Raw genomic sequence first — 20,542 nt, 5'->3', positions numbered from 1 at the left:
CCCCACAAGCAAGTAGCCACCACAGAAAAGACCCTACAATTATTCTGGTATAGAGTCCATGACCCTACTTACTATAAGGTGTGTTCTCCAATAAATGAGAGCATGTGTTGCAGTGTGGGCCATCGGGCCAGGCCTCTTGTTGCCAGCCAGGTTAATAGTTGTTGCCTGGCATTGTGAACCGGGTTGCTGGGACAAATTGTATGTTGCAAATTGGGTGGGTGGGACCATAGTCTTTAAATATTGGTGCACTCTGGTTTCTCTTTCTCTTTGCAGAGTGCATCGGATCACCCGCCCGCCCGCCTTCTTTTCCGGTTGACCTTGCTTTGCCTGTCATGCGGTCGTCTGCCTTGGTGCAGGGGCCTAGTAGGAATTTTGCCATTTGATGATTGGCTGTGCCATTTGGTTTTTGCCTACTACTCAGCAATTCGTCACAACTTATAAGGTTGCAGTTAGGCATTGGTTATAATATGCTGGTGGTGGAGGGGCCAGGATAGGCTGTGCCTGCCCCTCCTATTGCGCTGAAGGGAATTCCGTTAAAGGAATCCTGGGGCTTGCCACGATTTCGTCCAATCCCTGTCATGGGAATCCTTGTCATAGGACCAGGGCCGGCAAGCTTTCGGGGAGCTGCTGGGGTGAGCGGTGTGGGTTCAACGCTTAGCTCAAATGACCCCCAAGTTTGACTTTCCCTTCTACTGGCTACCGATCGGACCTCGGGATGTCAGTTCTGTCCCAGGCGGGGGGACAGATAGTCATAACCAATGTCTAAACAACCACTCACTGATTTTGTATTTTAATAAAGTTGTGGCCAAAATAGTGCCCAAAAAACCTAAACTAAATTACGTGTTATGTTACAGATAGGTAGCCGTGTTGGTCTGCCATAGTAAAAAAATAAATAAATAATAAATAAATAAATAAATAAATAAATAAATAAATAAATAAATAAATAAATAAAATAAATTTTTTTAAAAAAATTCTTCCAGTAGCACCTAAAAGACCAACTAAGTTAGTTCTTGGTATGAGCTTTCGTGTGCATGCACACTTCTTCAGATAGGTATCTGAAGAAGTGTGCATGCACACGAAAGCTCATACCAAGAACTAACTTAGTTGGTCTTTTAGGTGCTACTGGAAGAATTTTTTTTTGTTTTGACTACGTGTTATGTGTGAAGTTATTTGAGGGGTGGCCTGGGGACCTACACACGCAACCCCACATGCTATTTTAAATCAAATTCTACACCCATCAGCTAGTTTGCTTTTGCAGAACCATCACATATTGTTGGCTTGTGATTTGCTTCTCATTGTTGCTTTCTCTGGCTTGTGTACTGAGCATGTTCCTGAAACATTCCACATTATTTTGGGGCGGGAAGAAGAAGTAACTGGCCAGGAAAGTGCTTGCAGGAGGAGTCGCCAGCATGGTGCCTGCGGGTGAAGAGATGCCTTTGATGCACCTTTTCAAGGCGCAGATTATTCTATTGGATCTGACTTTGACCCACATTCCTTGGAGAGGAAACATTTGTGTGCATTTGTGCTCTGCCCTTCTACTTTTCTGGGGGGCAGGTTGATCTGGGGGGCGGTGGGGATAGGTGAGCAGAGGAGGAGGGCACCCACAGCACTCCCTCTGAATTCCAAATGTGCCCATGGACCTAAAAAGCAAGCACAAAGAGGACAAATTCCTCTGCTTTGCAGAGGAATCATGGAGGAACACCATCACTGTCCATACCAAAACTTTTGAATAAAATCTATGATATATTCATGTTCTTTTTCTTTTTTTGGAGAAAAGAAATGGTCATGGCTATTTGCTGAATGCAACAATAGTACATTTGTTAAGACTTAACTAAGCTCTTACTTTAATAGGGCAATCAAATGTTTCATGGAATTCTTCCCCTGTGTACAATCCAAACACCTGCACCTGAAATTAAAGGATATGCTTTTAAAACCACATTAAAATGTCTATTATTTATCCCACTTCAAAAGTCAAAAGGTGAATATACATGGCAACAGAAAATACATCATAGTTTGGTTTTAAAAAACAAAACAAAACAAAAATAAATATATTTGCAGCACACTGTAATAGTTTAAAATTATCCAAAGCTTTCCTTGATTCCATTAAAGTATTTAATGGAAACACGAAAGTGCTTCTATGCAATTAAGCTGCTAGAACCACCAGAAGGACAAAGGACTCTCCGTGCTTTATGCCAAACACTTTTATTGAATTGATAACCACCTGACTAAAACAGAAAATATTTTCCATTTCTACAATAAATAGAACATAAATGGAAACCTTCTATTATCTCAGAGGCTCTGCTTTTCTACCATTATACATATTTTCATTATGTTTTAAAATGCAGCTTCAAGGGTACTAAATGCTAACAGATTTGCCTTGTGGAATACTCCCAGTTACATTTCAGTCATATCATTATATCATATATTTGTCCCTAATAACAGCCAGGCAAAGCTTTTAAATGTTGAGATAATACAGTGGTGAATATCTGAATGACAGGCCCCCAAATGCATAGTTAGAAATGTGTTGTAAAAGAAACTACCCCTTTTCGCAACACCTCCTGTTTTCCCAGTTACTAATTCAGGAGGATAAAACGTTGAATTAGGATTGGCGGGGCAGTTGCAATCCCATCTCAATCCAAGGGCGCTCAGTCTTGGGCAAATCACTATCCCTTAGCCTAATCTATTTCACAGGATGGCTGAAAGAATAAAAGGAGGGAAACAAACACCCTACAATTCCGCCAAAGGGTTTAGAACAGTGTGGAAACTGGAAAATGTGAAAAGGCATTCATATGTTCCTGTATGCATAGCAGGAATAATACAGTGCAGAAAGACTCGTGGGTCTTTGTGCAAAAATACCCACAATCATATCCAAGTTCTGAAACCTCAGTTGGTCCAAAATGCTGCAACTACACTATAGGCAATTTTGTGGAGTACATTAAAAGGCAAAGGGACCCCTGACCATTAGGTCCAGTTGTGGCTGGCTCTGGGGTTGCGGCGCTCATCTTGCTTTATTGGCCGACGGAGCCGGCGTATAGCTTCCGGGCCATGTGGCCAGCATGACTAAGCCGCTTCTGGCGAACCAGAGCAGTGCACGGAAATGCCGTTTACCTTCCCGCCAGAGCGGTACCTATTTATCTACTTGCACTTTCGAACTGCTAGGTTGGCAGGAGCAGGGACCGAGCAACGGGAGCTCACCCCATCGTGGGGATTCAAACCGCCGACCTTCTGATCGGCAAGTCCTAGGCTCAGTGGTTTAACCCACAGCACCACCCAGGTCCCTGTGGAGTATATTATTCCACTGCTATTCCATCTGCACTGGCTTTCCATTTATTTCCAAGCACGTTACCTTTAACACTGCCAGCAGCTTGGTGCCAAATCACCTCCTCCCACAAGTGCCTGCCTGTTCACTCAGATCTTCTGGACTTTGGGGTCATTTTGCTCCATGTCCTGCCACCATGAGAGGCACAATGGGCAAGGCTCCAGGGGAGTCCAGGCCTGCTGAGTTCAGCCTGACCCTTTCAGCTATGGCCTTTGGATGCTTACACCAAAACGCTTTTAATTCTGCGGGGTTGTGGTATGTCTGGCTCCTAAATCTGCTATGTTCTTTCATACCTCTTATTCTTAGCTCCTTGTCTGATTGTTCGTAAAAATACACGGGTGCTAGTCAACTTGAGCGTCTCAGTGTGGTTAGAAAGGCGAGCTATTACTACCAAAACTAAATGAATAAACTTGGAGAACTCAAATGTATGGCACTTGGAACCCCTGCCTGCACCTTCCAAGCATGTGTTGAGCCTTTGGTGTGCAAATGCACAGCCAGTCTTAAGTGCAAAAAAAAAAATATTTTGTAATCTAAATACATCAAATCACACCGAAACTTTACTTCTTGAATATATAAGCACATCACTTTTGATTATCGTACACAATTATTGGCTTCTGTCTTATCTTGCCAAGACAATTGCATTACTCTCGCACTGGTTATAAAATTCTACAACCTCTTTTACCAGCAATAGTATCTCAATTATTGTGCCAATTATTGTAACATCAAGATTTCTTCAGAGGACAACACACTGGGAACCGTAAACTTATTTATGGCATTTATTCGCTCACTAAAAGCACAGATTAAACGAGTTTACTACTTTTTGCTCCTGTGGGAAGAAAAATATATATACTTCAGTATTTATTTTAGTTTACTGTTCCTAAAAATCCTGCCTAAGAATGTGATTAGTAACAAATAGTGTTCTATCCAGTTAAGTGAGATGGATCTTGGGAAATGACGTTAATACACTGTGCCTGCTAGTGGCATTATTCCCAGAAAAAAGCATCCTGAATAGGTTACGATTTGGAATTTTATTATCACAACCAATATTAGCAAAGACTGCCATGGTCTTAAAAGCAAACAAATGAACAAAGACATTCTAATAAGTGGGGAAATCGATCATCAAAATCACTAAAATGTCACAGCTCTTAACATTCCAGGAAAACAATGCTAATTGTTAGCTGTGCGGTACACAAAATGATGTATGTCTCCAGTCGAGGAAGAAGGTGCCACATTTTTAAGGAAACTGTACATGTATTATATGTATTGATTTCACATTTGTTTAAAGGAGCAACTGCAAGGCACTATATTCCTCTGATAAACTATGACTGCTTATCAAAAGATTTCAGAGGAAACAATCATAAGGTGCTTTTAAAAAAAACAACCAGAACCAAAACCACCAGCCCAAAGAAATCTTGCCCACAAAAATCCAATTTTGTGGATTTATAGCAGAGAAGCATTAAGCTACTGTCTTGCAGGAACATCAGACTAGTCAGTGAAGTATAACTGGCACAGTAGTAATGATTACCGTGACAAGTCCCTGTGCCACGGCTGTTAATCAGTTTAATACCAGTAACATTATTGACATTTCTTGTAATTACTTTTCCTTAGGCACATTTGGGCCAAATATATTTGACTTTAATTATGAGGGGTTTTTTGTAAGTGAGTCAGGTACTAAAACACAAGATCCAGGTGCTGTTGTTACAGGATTTTGCCGTACAGAGATCTCCCGGGGACTTGGAAAGTGGCACATCACCATTTCATGCTAAATGAGGGAAAGCCATACCTTGCCATCTTCAGAGCAAACACCCATGTGCTCTCCACTTTCATCCAGGCTAATTTGATTTATCTTAACTGGACTCTGTTAAAAGTTTGGAGAGAGAGAGAGAGAGAGAGAGAGAGAGAGAGGGAGGGAGAGAGAGAAATTTTAGAATGCACAATGCAGAAGAAGTAAGTTGCTTCCATCTCACACCCAATACAAAAACCAGGTGTGCAGTACCAATAACCCACCAAATTAAATGCTGCCCACTAGTCATATGTAGTGGCTCATCAGAAGCTCAACCTGGTTTTGCTGCCTGCCTGGGACTGCTAACAAAAGGAAGAACAAGGTGTGTGTGCGCAGCTCCTGTGCAGGCTGCCACAGATAACTAGTATTGCTGCTGTTTGGCAGTAGTGTTCAGACTTACTATCCTCCCAGAATGTTTTCCCTATTGGCATAATTTAGACAATAAAATCATAAAAGAGAGGGGGGGGAATCCATAAAACATTGTTAATCCAAACATATTTCAAGCACATAAAACATATAAAAGTCTCAGTAGCCACCATTAAGTAAAATTAAGTAGTTTTAAATTTGACTTTAAAAATCTCCGCTAAATATCGTGAAACAATCTCAGTAGTTTTGGGTACATCATTCCTATTCATTTGTCCAGTGCACATTACAAAGAATTCTGGGGCATATTATAATAGATTATCTACTCAAGTCAATTTAGATCCAACTGTTTCTCCTGATGGAGCCCAGGGTGGCAAACACATCCATTATTATTGTTGTTGTTGTTGTTGTTGTTGTTGTTGTTGTTGTTGTTATTTCATCTTTGGCACTGCACGTTACAATAGAAAACTGGCAGTAGTGGGCAAGGCTGTCTGCCATTTCTTGTCTTCTCACAGAAGTATCCCTGATAAGGATTCCATGGAATGCCAATTTTCAAACAGCCCAAGAAAGCAAGGAGAGTGGTGTCCCAGAAGTCAGGTGCGCAAACAGGTCTACTCACCAAACAGGTTACTAACCTGTGACATGAATTGGAGTGGGAAGAATAGACTTCCATAAGCCTTCTATTCCTAGTCACAAAAAGCTGATGACCAGAAGAGTAGTTATTTGCAAGCCTGCCCAAAGTCTTTATGGTGCTAATATGTCACAGACTATAGCCTAAGTTTCTAGGGAGCTTGATAATATGGAATATTTTCTGCTGGTGGCAGCCATCACTACACTGAAGAACTGTGAAGGGTTATGTCTCTTCCATTACACCTTGCTGCCCTGAAGATGTTTAGCTGTTCCTGGCAAGTGAACAGCAATTACCGTCATCATTGCATCACGGTGAGTCAGGTCTAGCAATTAATCAGGTGCTCATTTGAATTCAGAAAATGGTTGGGGAAATCTTGCCAGTTTGTGCCTCCATTACAACTGCTCACATGAGCAGATTTGTGGATGGCTGAACGTCACTCTAGCCAAAGCAGCTCCCACTTACATGAGCAGGCAGGTCCCAAAGTGAGATTACTCACAGTAGTGTTCAGAGGATTCAGATTTTGCGCTGCAGCAATGTAAATATTACATTATAGCAAGGATAAAGTTTAAAAGCAATGAAAAATAAGACTGGAAATTAGCTGAGTAAGTTCCCTCTCTAAAGAACTTTAGGAGTCAGATGATTAACTTGAGGACAAAAATCAGGTTTTCATGAAGAAAGTCTTGAAAGTTGTGTCAGTGAGGAATAAACGTCCCTCACTGAATTCCCATTAGCTGCAGTTTTATTTCTGAGGGAGACCTGTTTGGGATTCTGGACAATATAAGTTTGACTGTTCAAAAGAAATCAATATCGTCAGGCTGACACTATTAGAACAGAAATGTAACTTTAATAGGAGGGAGAAAGTTCAGGAGAAATGGTCTGTGCGTTTGGCAGGGGAGGAGGCCAGTAAGTGTCTGATAAGAAAAGCTTTCTACAAAACCCTAAATTTGAAGAAAAGCTTCCACTTGCAAAATACAGCCTGTGTGATAATCAATTACCTAATGTAAAATGCTTGAAATAAATACACTTAGTATGGATTATGTCAGCTCTTCAATTAGGAATAAATTCATGGCCATTCAAAGAGCCTCTTTTAACCGTGTGGCAACTTCTTTCCCCTAGATGCTCATCATCATCCCACCTCATAGTGTCAGTCCCTCAACGGTGAACCTGAGAAATCAATCTGCTAATGTATAATTTGTAAAGCTCCTCTGACTAACAAATGGATAATTGATTCTTTCACAAATGCTGCATTCCCGTGGATGGGAGGCAGAATGAATAACAAACATTAGGGCTGGATTTGACTCCATTTCTGGGAGAGAGGCAATATTTGCGAGCTGGAATTCTAAACGTTTTAAAAAGTTGACTGTGTGACTTCATGCCTTTTAGCCATGGTTAACAAGCATGCAGCACACAGATTAGGGGTGTGAAAAGCAGACTGGTGCTCAATTGCAATTATGGCAAACCACATTTCATGACAGGAGGGACCTGCGGACTCACCCACTAGAAAAGAAAGCTCAGCTAATCCCATCACAGCCTGGGCACAACATTTTATCATATAGGCAAATGTATCTAAAAACAGTAATTGATCCCAAAGATTTTCCTCAAAACAAAGTGGTCAATGTGATGATCGGAAAGTCAACAGCTTTGATCATTCATCTACCATGGGGGCACAGTCCATGACTTTGGATATATTACCAGCCAGAGGGGAAAAAACAACCAGCGTGTTTAATCTACAATAGATCGGACGTCACAATTATTATTATTATTATTATTATTATTATTATTATTATTATTATTATTAATACCTCACCCATCTGCTGGCTGGGTTTCCCCAGCCACTCTGGGCGGCTCCCAACAGAATTAAAAGCACAATACAACATCAAACATTAAAAACTTCCCTAAACAGGGCTGCCTTCAGATGTCTTCTAAAAGCCAGATAGTTGTTTATTTCCTTGACATTTGATGGGAGGGCGTTCCACAGGGAGGGCGCCACTACTTATAAACCATGGGTATGACGACTGTAAATAAACTGTAACAACTGTTCAGAAAGCATGCCTTCTTTAAAGAAGTCTGAATAAAGTACATCACTAGATTTCAGCCATTTTTGGGGGGGGGGGAGATAAAGAGTCAGTATAGTATAGTCCTTAAGAGTGTCAGGACCTGAGAGACCAGGGTTTAAATCCCCACCCGGTCATGAAGATGCTTTGTGACCTTGGGTCACTCAGAGCCTCTCAGTCTTACCCACCTCACAGGGTTGTTGTGGAGATTAAATGAGAAGGAAGAGAACCATGTTTGCCACCTTGAGCTCCTTGGAGAAAATGTGGGATAAATGCAATAAATGAGTAATAGGAGATGTTTATGTAAAAATTGGGAGTAAAAAGAGGCAAAGTGCCCATTTGCAACACTTTTCAGCTTGCTCTAGTAAAAATGGGTTTCTTTGAAATTTGGCACATTTATAGACCTCATCAGGCAGATGAAGTTTTAAGGTTCAATCAACAAGTGTCATTTTTATATGCTGTAGAAATTTGAGGCTTATAACAGCAGATTTTTAAAGTCTTGTAAGTGCCCCCTTAATACATACAAGACTTTCTATATATTTTTTTTAAAAAAACACTGTAATGATAAGCACCATTTGAAAAGTTACCGTATTTTTCGCCCTATAAGACGCACTTTTCCCCCTCCAAAAATGAAGGGGAAATGTGTGTGCATCTTATTGGGCGAATGCAGGCTCCTTGGCTTCAGCAATAGCAACGCGAAGCCTCCAAAGCCTGCACTCGGGAGGCTTCGCGTTGCTTCCGCTGAAGCCAGGAGAGTCTGGTCTTTGAGGCTGGCGGTGGGGAAAGCAGCGCTTCCCCCATCGCCCGCCCCAGAGGATGGGGGGCAGCAGGAAGGCGTGCGACGCCTCCCCGCTACTCTCCATGCCTCCTGTGGGCTTTTGCGGGAGGTGGGGGAATTCTGCCACCTCCCACAAAAGCAGAGAGAAGGTCTTGGAGTAGCGCACAGGCTGCGTGCAGCATATGCAAAGTTCAGAACAACAGTTTTCATTCATATGCAAATGTGATAGTCAATTAACTGACTGATCCCAACATGATTTGCCAAGGCTGCAGGCAGGCAAGTAAACCTGCCTAGGATGACCCTGAACATTAGCTGGTGGCAGTCCTACTTTATTCCTAGCTTCAAAATCAGGTGACTTGAACCAGCTGTTTTAATAGCTCTATGTCTTCATTTCTTTATTTCTTAAAGTTGGAATGGGACCACGCAGAAGCTTCCAAGCCCACTTATACTTTTCAGTGCAATGAGGGACATGCCGTCCCCAGGGCTGTAATTAAAGGCCAGTTCTTAGATGGTAGAGCAAGAAAATCATACACAGACTATTTCTACATTTGATGTCTTTTTCTTTCCCTTTTTTTTAAAGGAATTGCCACCACAAATTTTCTTTGAATTATTTAGCATTCTATCAGGAATGCAATAATGAGCAATCATATACCCTGTCATGGCTTTTAAAACGAATAAGGTTCAACTTCCTGGTAGAGGTAAAGCTGTTAGCTATACAAAGTTCATTATCAACAATATCTTAACACCCATTGGGAATAAAGGACTGTCATACTCGTGTGCTTTGTTCACCATGTTATTTCCCTGACATGTCATTTTGTATTCTTAAAAATTCATGTCTGGCTTTCTTTTTAAATAGCAACAAAGGGCTGCAAGTCCACCATTAACGTCACCTTATTTAACAAGTGCTGTCCTATTTTAATTTCATTGCTTTTGACTTTCGAACAAGAAAAACATCTCAATGTAAACAACATTCTATTAATGAAAGAACTCTGAATAATTCTAAGTGGTTGTGTTGAGCACACAAGCCCTCCTGTTAATAGTACACAGCCTTTTCTCTCTCTAACCTTTCCCTCAAGTGATTTATGAGATCTTGAATGGAACTGGAGTCACCTACATGCCTTATTATTTTTGCCACCAATTCTGAAAAGCTCCAAATCTGAATTCAAAGCTATTTTCCCCTGTATAGGCCAGCAGCACATTAACAAAAACATGACAATCTGCTGTTTCTTTTGTTCTCGGAGCACTTGGGTGTATTGTAAGACATCCCGATGTTTTCTGAGCGGACTGGGAGTTGCTGCAGAGTGGCCCTCACCATCTCTCCAGAAACATCAAAAAATGTTTGTTGTTGTTGTTGTTGTTTAGTCGTTTAGTCGTGTCCGACTCTTTGTGACCCCATGGACCAGAGCACGCCAGGCACTCCTGTCTTCCACTGCCTCCCGCAGTTTAGTCAAACTCATGTTTGTAGCTTCGAGAACACTGTCCAACCATCTTGTCCTCTGTTGTCCCCTTCTCCTTGTGCCCTCCATCTTTCCCAACATCAGGGTCTTTTCCAGGGAGTCTTCTCTTCTCATGAGGTGGCCAAAGTCTTGGAGCCCCAGCTTCAGGATCTGTCCTTCCAGTGAGCACTCAGGGCTGATTTCCTTAAGAATGGATAGGTCTGATCTTCTTGCAGTCTATGGAACTCTCAAGAGTCTCCTCCAGCACCATAATTCAAAAGCATCAATTCTTTGGAGACCAGCCTTCTTTATGGTCCAGCTCTCACTTCCATACATCACTACTGGGAAAACCATAGCTTTTACTATACGGACCTTTGTTGGCAAGGTGATGTCTCTACTTTTTACTTTTTAAAAAAAATGTAGGCCAAGATAAAAGAGCTCTTTCCCATTCCCATTCCTGGGCATGCCAACTCCTACGTAGAGCCAATGGCATAATCCCATGTTGGGCAACATGGTGCTTCTCAAATATTGTGGATTACAACTCTCATCAAACCTGACTTTGTGGGGGTGATGGGATTTGGAGCCCAACAACATCTAAGGGACACCATACTGGATACTCCCAAAAGAATGGTTTGCCACTGGGAAACCTAAAGAGCTAATAGGCAAAGCAAAAGGACACTGCTGAGTTATTGACAGCTGCGAAACCCCTCAAAACATTATGTTTCCTATGGCCCTTTTTTTTAGACAAAGAGATCTTGAAGGCAAACATGTATTGGATCACAAACAGAGATTCCTTAGGGTATCGTATGTTAGAGAGCAGTTGACTGTTCGAGGATGAATTATAAAAACTTGGAATTAAAATGGATATACTTTTGTCTTTACTCCTCATAAGGTTTGAGAACTTGCAACTTTTAAACAACTACCCACTTCCCTGTCTCTTTCTCACAGGAAAAATGGTGGGCGCAAGCAGAAAATGAAGCTTAGGGGAAAGGGGAAAAGCCAAGGGAATCAGCAGTATGCTAGCTTCTTAGGAGCCAATCCTTTCCAAATCCCCCAATACTTTTAAAAGGTTGTTGGGATTTAGCAAACGCACATCTATCTAATAAGCTTCCTGTCTCTTAAAGAGTTTGGCACAGCGTAGTCTTTTAACTCTGCTGAGCTCCTACAACAGGGAACATACCAAAGGTAATATGCCAAAGCAAGGAGGTGACTTCATGCAAGTAGTCCAGGGGTTCAGCAACCGGTTTGCTTATCACAACACGACGGACTGCCCTGCAAGATCTTGCAAGTGTCACCAGACAAGGCCGGCCCACCCATGTGGCAAGGTGAGGCGACTGCCTCAAGCGGCAGGATGCACAGCTGCAGTGGATCAGGCCTCCAAAGATTGCTGCTGCCGCCACCACATTCCTCCCCCCTCCTCCTGCCGTTCCTGATGCATATCTTTTATTCCTCCGCTGTTTCTGAGGCAGGTCTTCACTCACTCCTTCTTCCCTGGCAATCTGCATAAAGCTGCGATCGCGCAAACAAAATCTACATGAGTTGCGGTGCCACTGTACTTCGCGTCTGTGAATGTGAACAACCCGTTTCAAAGGGAGGGGATTTGTCCTATTGATTTCAACGAGACTTCAATGCAACTAACATTTCTTGAATTGCACCCACAGAGTTAATAAGCAGAGTACCCTGGCAGATTATTTTCAAAATCGCGTAAACATTCAATTCTGCGGTCTAGTTGGCGTTTCGCTGCTTTGTCTTCTGTGCTACTGACAAAGACAACTGAAATGATGCCGTTAGAGTAATAAACAGAAACATTTACACGGCCTGTCAAAACATGTGAAGTGATAAAGACTAAGGCATATGAAAGTGCAACCCAAAGTAAAATATTTCTCCATCTTAAATCAATAGAAGTAAACTTCCTTGTTATGTGGGGGCAGGGGGAGCGAAGCATCATTTTTCTGAAAGCAATTAACTGGATTCTTTATCATTCACCGTAATAACACCAACAGAGTCATTATAAGGCTTGCTTCCCTGTCAAATGTAAAACAGTATCAGGGCTGTTTACAAAATGCGTCACCTGTCAAATGTGCATGGGATTGAGGAAGATGAACTTGTGAGAAAGGAGAGATTGAATATGGGTTGAAGCAGGGCAAAGTGTGGCAGTGGGCGGAAGGGTGGTTTAAAAGGACTTTCGAAGCATGACACGCTTTGTGGATAATCCCATCCAGGTAATAAGAAGCCTCAGATCAACCTCAATAGTTCCTGTAGCATGAAATCCTTAAAAAGCTAAAGGACCCCTGACAGTGAAGTCCAGTCACGAATGTGACCAGTCTGGGGTTGTGGCGCTCATCTCGCTTTACTGGCCGAGGGAGCAGACGTTTGTCCGCAGACAGTTTTTCCACGTCATGTGACCAGCATGACTAAGCTGCTTCTGGCGAAACCAGAACAGTGCATGGAAATGCTGTTTACCTTCCCACAGGAGAAGTACCTATTTATCTACTTGCACTTTGACATGCTTTCAAACTGCTAGGTTGGCAGGAGCTGGGACTGAGCAACAGGAGCTTACCCCGTCCCGGGGATTCGAACCGCCGACCTTCCGATCGGCAAGCCCAAGGCTCAATGGTTTACACCACAGCGCCACCCGCTTACCTGCAGATGCTCTCCAAGGCTTCAAGAGGAGGACACTCCCAGGCCTACCTGAAGACACCAGAGATGTCTGGTACCTCCAGGGCTGAAGCAGACATTCTACCACCCAGCGATGGTCCTCCTTCCCAGAATGGGATTGGACAAATTTGTGGAGGCTATGTCTGTCGTGACCTAAAAATGAAACCTCCATAGCTACAGACAGGACACTTCCGGCAGGAGATGCTTTGAACACACACCGTGAGAGGGCCACAGCTTTTCCGTCTCGCTCACAGAAGCATCAAGCTGCCCACTTTGAGACACAGCATGCTGGGCTTAAGCGGACCTTTGGTGTGATCCTGCAGGGGTCTTTCGATGTTCTTAAACACTGAAACTTTAATATGGCTCTAAGTGCTACAAAGACCTCTGGGTTTTCAAGGTTGCAAAGAGGCAACCTGACTACTTTTAACTTTTTCTGCCATTCTGATTAAACAAAAAAATTTCGAATTCTCAAAGCCATCAAATATTTAAAAATAGCCCTTGAAGGAGTGTGCAAACACATGTTAAAAAATTCCACAGCAAGGGGGTGGTTCTTAAATATTTCATGCTATTTTCTTAATTCCCCCATTTGAGAAAGGCCTTAGAAGAACAACATGCTGAAAAGATTTCAATTTCCTTCCACCCAAAGAACGCTTCAAAACATTATATATTTAAATTTGTTTTCCACACTCATGCATCACCACTAAACCATTAAATATTAAAAAACCAACCCTGCTTATAAAGCAGTCTGCATTTTCTCCTCTCCAAGGGAAGTGCAACACTTTTGTTGGCACAAGCCATTTCTTGTTACTGTACTTGCTCTAAATATGTATTTATTAAAAACACCAGGCAACAGGGCATGAATTCTCTCTACCCCGCCCCTTCTGAAAGCATTTTTTTGATTTGTTACTTAGCTAAATGTGTTTGTACAGCTCTCACATCTACAACGCTTTAATCTACAAGGATGTCAGTCGCGGCAATAATTATATTAATAAATTGTAGACCATCTTAAGAAAAGATGAAGAGGCATTTGGAATTAATATGCTGTAAATCGCTTCCGCACCTTCCTTTGTCAGTGGAGTTAGCCAGGCTTTTCTTCTCCATTGCCTTTAAGTCATAATTTTCAACTCATTTGACACATTTCATCTCACTCAAAGCACTGAACCCTAATACAAGAGAACACCAGTATGTCAAATGCTCAGGATCCAAGAACACATATCGGTTAATCTTAAGCAGGTGTCACCGACGAAGATGCAGCCATGTTTGTGAGAGGGAAGGCGGGCGGGAAAGAAACATATTGAAATAATCAGCGTACAGTCAGGAGTCGTTAGGGATTCTGCAACGTTTTCGGAAGACCCGCCCTCCGTTTAAGTTAAGTTGCCTCCCCACTGTATTTCAGGCTGAAGCTTGGAGAACGGGAGCTCTTTTGTTGAAGAAAAATAGCCTTTTGCCCTTTCATATCTCCTACTACTTTCACCTTTCAAAGAGGGCTTGAAACAAAAGTTGGATAAACAGTTATATTTGGGCAATGATCATGAGCTACTCAGAACTAAGAAGGCAATAGATACCATATTTTTCACTCTATAAGACGCACCAGACCACAAGACGCACCTAGTTTTTGGAGGAGGAAAACAAGAAAAAAAATATTCTGAATCTCAGAAGCCAGAACAGCAAGAGGGATCGCTGCGCAGTGAAAGCAGCAATCCCTCTTGCTCTTCTGGATTCTGGGATAGCTGCGCAGCCTGCATTCGCTCCATAAGACGCACACACATTTCCCCTTACTTTTTAGGAGGGAAAAAGTGAGTCTTATAGAGCAAAAAATACGGTACCTCATTTTTCATCACCTACAGATTGATCTAGCACTTCAGAGGCAGCTGAGGACACACAGTGGTGCTGACGCCATGTTTGAGGGGAGTCTAGGCACATTCCCCACTTGCCAACTGCTTCTCCTCTTTCCCTCTCCCCTCATTCCCATTTTTTACCCCACCAGGGCAGCGGAAAAGGAGTGTCTCTTTTTCTTTGTTTTCACCCCAAAACCAGAAGAACACAGGATTTGTTCCTTACCACAAGCAACCCAACCCTGTTGCCTTTACAAGGAAGCTGGGAAGGGTTTCCTTTCTTCTTCCAACCCTTTTTTTTTATCAAGGCTGTTGGACACACCTTAAGTTCTAGCATAATCCTACCCCTGCCTACTCAGAAGGAAGTCCCACTGAGTTCTACAGAGCTTACTCTCAGGTTAACAGGCACCAGATCCAAGGGCAGCCAGCACAGCGGGGTGGCCCATAGCACCTGTCTGTCTGTCTATACATACACACACACACACACACACACACACACACACACACACACACACAAAAAAAAGCCCTTCAAAAAGTTGCTCCTAGTAGTGGGTTTGGGGGAACAATCGTATAATTAGATTTTTTAAAAAAATAAAAAGTAACCTTTCACCTTTCACATAAAAGACTGCTATGTCAGCATCAGAACACGTGTTACGTTTTGCAAGCATGTTGACACCTTGTGATGCACACTTTGATAAGTGCTGACAATGGTCTTAAAAAAAAAAAAGCCTAATGGAACATGTGACAATGCAAGACAAATACTATAAATATTTTTCTTGAGCAGCAACTGCATATGGCCTACAAGAGGCATATTTTATGCCCCAGAATATGACTTTACATAAATTCTGCATTGTGTTTGTTCTCTAAGATTCCAGGAAATCACATGGAGAGGGGAAAAAATCTTCCTCTTCTCCTTCAATCAATACAATCCCTTAAGAGACCAAGCTTCAGGACATTCACATAAAATATTAGCTTTATATATTTGCAGTAGATAAACTGAAGTAGCAAGGCAATCAATCAATTTTCAATTACTTTTGGCATCTCAATATGATAGGACACATACTAACTATCAACAATAGTGAAGCTAACGAACTGCTCTGTGCCTATAGATGCCACATGGACCCAAGGCATGCAGATGAGTTGTGTTAATTGTGACCGGGGCTACAGCACCAAGTGTGGCCCTGAAAATAGCCATATTCCAAAGACAATGTGGGACCAAGCCACCAGCACTGACCACAATGCTTTGGTAACACATGAACTGAGCCCTAGTTCAGACAGTTGGGGGAACTGCTGGCTGCTATTCGTTTTTCAATGGCTGCCATTTTGCCGTGCAGGAGACTCTCCTTGTACGCTCCAGTTGATCTGAAGCCTGTTGTGCTGTGCTACTTAAGTCCAGGTCACACAGATGGCAGTAGTACACTTGTCAAAAAAGGGGCTCAGAGGAGATCAACGAAATTCTGAATGTGGTGGGTTGTTCCAAATATAGCATGAGACTGCAAAGAAGTAGTTGTACTTACAATGTCAAACTTCTGGGTGATATTCCCCTGGACATCGAGTAAATAAACTTTGCCATAATGCGTTCCAAGCGCCAAAAACTGAAGAGAGGAAAAAGAAGATACTCAGTGAAAATTAAGACTTTTCATGATTTATGTACATTATTGTGCTGGTGCATGCTAGATGTCAAAAGTCATCTACTGATGATGAATGTTGGCCAGCAGTCTCCTCATGCTGCCTCCTAGTCTATTGTGGCAGGATTTAACTTCAACCGGCTCCCACGTAACCATCCAGCCACAGCTTCCAAGCATCTGATCCGTGTTTCTGGTGCCGAGTCAGGATAGCCATCCATCAACAGATAGAGTTGGGTGTCATCAGCATACTGATGGCAGCCCAGCCCAAAACTCCGGACAAGCTGGGCGAGGGGGCGCATAAAGATGTTAAAAAGCATCGGGGAGAGGATCACACCCTGGGGTACTCCACACACCAAGGAGTTGCGCGATGACAATTCCCCCCCAAGCGCCACCCTCTGTCCCCGACCAGAGAGAAACAAGCGCAGCCATTGAAGGACTGTGCCCTGGATCCCCACGTCGGCAAGGCGGTGGTCCAGGAGTTTGTGATTGACCATGTCGAAGGCTGCTGACAGGTCTAGAAGAATCAGCAGCCCCGACCCGCCTCAATCCAGCTGCCTGCGGAGATAATCTGTTAGGGCGACCAGAGCCGTCTCGGTCCCATGACCAGCGCGGAAGCCGGACTGGAATGGATCCAGAGCCGATGTTTCATCCAGAAACCTACCAAGCTTTTCAGCAACCGGTCTCTCAATCACCTTACCCAGGAATGGAAGATTCGAAACCGGGCGGTAATTGGATAGATCTAAGGGATCTAATGATGTTTTCTTTAAGAGCGGGCGCACCACTGCCTCCTTCAGTTCCCCTGGGAATGTCCCGGTGCCAAGGGACAAATTGATGATATCCCCCAGGGGGCCCGCACCTCGTCTGGACACACTCTAATCAGCCAAGACGGGCACAGGTCGAGAGGACAAGTGGTGGGCTTTCCAGCTCGGAGGAGCCTGTCCACATCGGCTGGGGATATCCGGTCAAAGTGGTCCAATACTGGACCCGAGGACAGTCGAGGGGCCTCCAGTTCCTTTATTGTATCCAAATTGGCAGGAAGGTCATGGCGGAGCAACAGGACCTTCTCCGCAAAAAAGCTCGCAAATGCCTCACAGCTGTGTGTCAAATTGTTATTTAAATTTGGCTGTCCTTCAAGGGACGTTAAAGACCGAATTATACTAAATAATTGCGCCGGGCGAGAGCTAGCGGATGCAATGGAGGCCGAGAAGTAGGACTTCCTAGCGGCCTTCACTGCCATCTCGTAGGCAGTAACCCTATAAGATGTTCTTGAAGCTCCGTCACGGGCACCCCGCCATACTCGCTCTAGCCATCTGAGGTCCCGCTTCATTTTCCGGAGCTCCTCAGTAAACCAGGGAGCCCGGTTTCTGCGGGGTCGTAGAGGGCGCTTAGGTGCGATCTCATCGATGGCTGCCAGGAACTGGGTATTCCAGCCCTCAACAAGCTCAGTCAATGAGTCACCAGGGGGAGAAAGGTCCCGCAAGGCTTGACGGAATCTATCAGGGTCCATCAACCTCTGTGGGCGAGCCCAAATCAGCTCACCACCTAAGCAGGCTGGGGGTGGAACGTCAATCCTGGCTTTCAGAGCGTAGTGATCAGACCATGGCACCTTCATTGAAGGAAACATGATCACATCTATACCAACGCCAAAGATCAAATCCAGCGTGTGGCCTGCTTGATATGTGGGGCCCGAAACAAACTGGGAGAGCCCTAGTGTCGCCATGGAAGACACCAGGTCCAGAGCCTGTGAGGAGGGAGTGGCATCAGCATGGATGTTGAAGTCCCCCAATACCAATAGGTTAGGGAACTCCAAGGCCCAGCCGGCCACCGCCTCCAGCAGGCCTGACAGGGTGGCTGCTGGTGTGCTAGGTGGCCAGTACACCAGCCAGACAGCCAAGCTCACCTCGGAGCCCCACACTAGGCCAACACATTCAATGCCGGGGATCGATGGTGATGGTAGAGCCCTAAAAGAACAATTTTCCTGGATTAATAATGCCGCCCCCTCCCCCCCAGCCCACAGTCCATGACTGGTGGAGGACGGAGAAACCCGGGGGCGCCATCTCTCGTAAGGTAACAGTTTCCCCTTTGTGCACCCAGGTCTCCGTCACACAAGCCAGGTCGACCCCCTGCGAGGTGAAGAAATCTCACAGGGTGGCGGTTTTGTTGCCTATAGACCTGGCATTGCACAACACCAGTCACGGAGGTGAGTAATCCTTGCTCACCCTACCCTCGTCTCTCGGGATGGGGCGCAGATTGGAAGGGGTACGAGCATATCCGTATCTCGATCCCCTTCGCCTATGACATCTACCCCCACCGCCATACCTCCCTCGCCCCTCCACGGTAGGAATCCCAAGCCTCATACTCGCCTCCATTTACAAAATATAAAAGCAAACAAAAAACAAAAAAACAATTACACCAAAACAAAACCAATCCCCACCCCACTCAACAACCATCCCACCCCAACCCAAAATAAAACAAAACAAAATAAAAATACATGAATAAAAACCACCGTTTATGGTGGTACAACAAAGTAAAAACTAAAAACACTTTTAAAACGCTTTAAAATATATAAAAACATTTTTAACATTTGCTGCAGCAGCACCAGTGTCCTCCAAGTTGTGGCGGTGGTGAATGTGGGCCCCGCCCCTGGCCTGGTGGAGAATGGGCTTGCAGGGGGAAGAGTCCTCCCCACAAACCCATGGCGAAGCGGCAGCAGCAAACTCCCGAGGCCTCCTTGGAGCCTTATATGCTGAGGTGGAGTTTGCTTGCTTTTAAAACTGCCCCTCCATTTTAAACCATCCCCAAAGTCCCAACTAAGTGTTGGTGCTGATCTTTAAAGCCCTGAATGGCCTCGGTTCAGTATACCTGAAGGAGCGTCTCCACCCCCATCGTTCTGCCCGGACGCTGAGGTCCAGTGCCGAGGGCCTTCTGGCGGTTCCCTCATTGCGAGAAGCAAAGCTACAGGGAACCAGGCAGAGGGCCTTCTCGGTGGTGGCGCCCACCCTGTGGAACGCCCTTCCAGCAGATGTCAAAGCGATAAACAACTACCTGACATTCAGAAGACATCTTAAGGCAGCCCTGTTCAGGGAAGTTTTTAACGTGTGATATTTTACTGTATTTTTGGTTTGTATGGAAGCCGCCCAGAGTGGCTGGGGAGGCCCAGCCAGATGGGCGGGGTATAAATAAATTATTATTATTATTATTATTATTAACTAGCACAGAGGTTATCTCAACTATTTTTCCTGCATCCAGTTCTTAACCATGTGGGGAGTTAGAATAACAACAACAACAACAACAACATAAACTTTCATTTATATCCCGCCCTCCCCAGCCAAAGTCAGGCTCAGGGCGGCTAACATCAAATATATAACATTAGTGTAAAATCAAGCAATAATTAAATTACCTCCTAAAAACAGGTGAAAATCAAATTAAAGTCCAATTAGATGGCTTTCCGCAGGGTTAGGGTTGGAAACAGTAAGTGCTCATCGGCCCAACTGTCTACGCTGATCTTATATGGGCCTGTGAGAATGCTGGGAGGCCTCTTTCATATTAGTTCTTATACAAAAAGAAAAAGGGAGTCAGGCTGAGCCCCGACCAAAGGTCTGGCGGAACAACTCCATCTTGTCAAATGATGTCAAATCCCGCAGGGCCCTGAACTCTTGTGGCAGAGCATTCCACCAGGTTGGGGCCAAGGCTGAAAAGGCCCTGGCCCTGGTTGAGGCCCGGGATCTCCAAGGTGTTATTATTTGGAGACCATAAGGTCCTCCGTGGGGCGTACCAGGAGAGGCGGTCCCATAGGTACGAGGGTCCTAGGCCGTATAGGGCTTGAAAGGTTAAAACCAGCACCTTAAACCTGATCCTGTACTCCACCGGGAGCCAATGCAGCTGGTATAGCACTGGATGAATGTGATCTCGCAGCGAGGACCCCATAAGGAGTCTCACCACAGCATTCTGCACCCGCTGGAGTTTCTGGGTTAGTTTCAAGGGCAGCCCCGCATAGAGCGAGTTACAGAGCCAGTCTGGAGGTGACCGTTGTGTGGATCACAGTGGCGAGATCAGG

General features: G+C 44.2%; 1 protein-coding gene across 1 annotated transcript in view; it reads right to left on the bottom strand.

The window, feature by feature from the left end:
• The window catches only part of VPS41 (VPS41 subunit of HOPS complex), a 127,007-nt gene that overhangs the window by 73,052 nt on the left and 33,413 nt on the right, over nucleotides 1–20,542 (bottom strand). Inside the window, exons 4-6 of the mRNA XM_081931029.1 lie at nucleotides 16,375–16,452; nucleotides 5,103–5,177; nucleotides 1,844–1,906 (exon numbers count right to left, since the gene is read on the bottom strand). Of these exons, the coding sequence (XP_081787155.1) occupies nucleotides 1,844–1,906; nucleotides 5,103–5,177; nucleotides 16,375–16,452 (216 nt within the window). The remainder of the gene's footprint in view (nucleotides 1–1,843; nucleotides 1,907–5,102; nucleotides 5,178–16,374; nucleotides 16,453–20,542) is intronic.

This window comes from Podarcis melisellensis (assembly GCF_964234715.1).
Source record: "Podarcis melisellensis genome assembly, chromosome: 12".
In the NCBI taxonomy this organism is placed as follows: Eukaryota; Metazoa; Chordata; class Lepidosauria; order Squamata; family Lacertidae; genus Podarcis; species Podarcis melisellensis.
The sequence above is the reverse complement of the archived record's forward strand: the minus strand, read 5'-3'. Positions and strand labels throughout refer to the sequence as shown.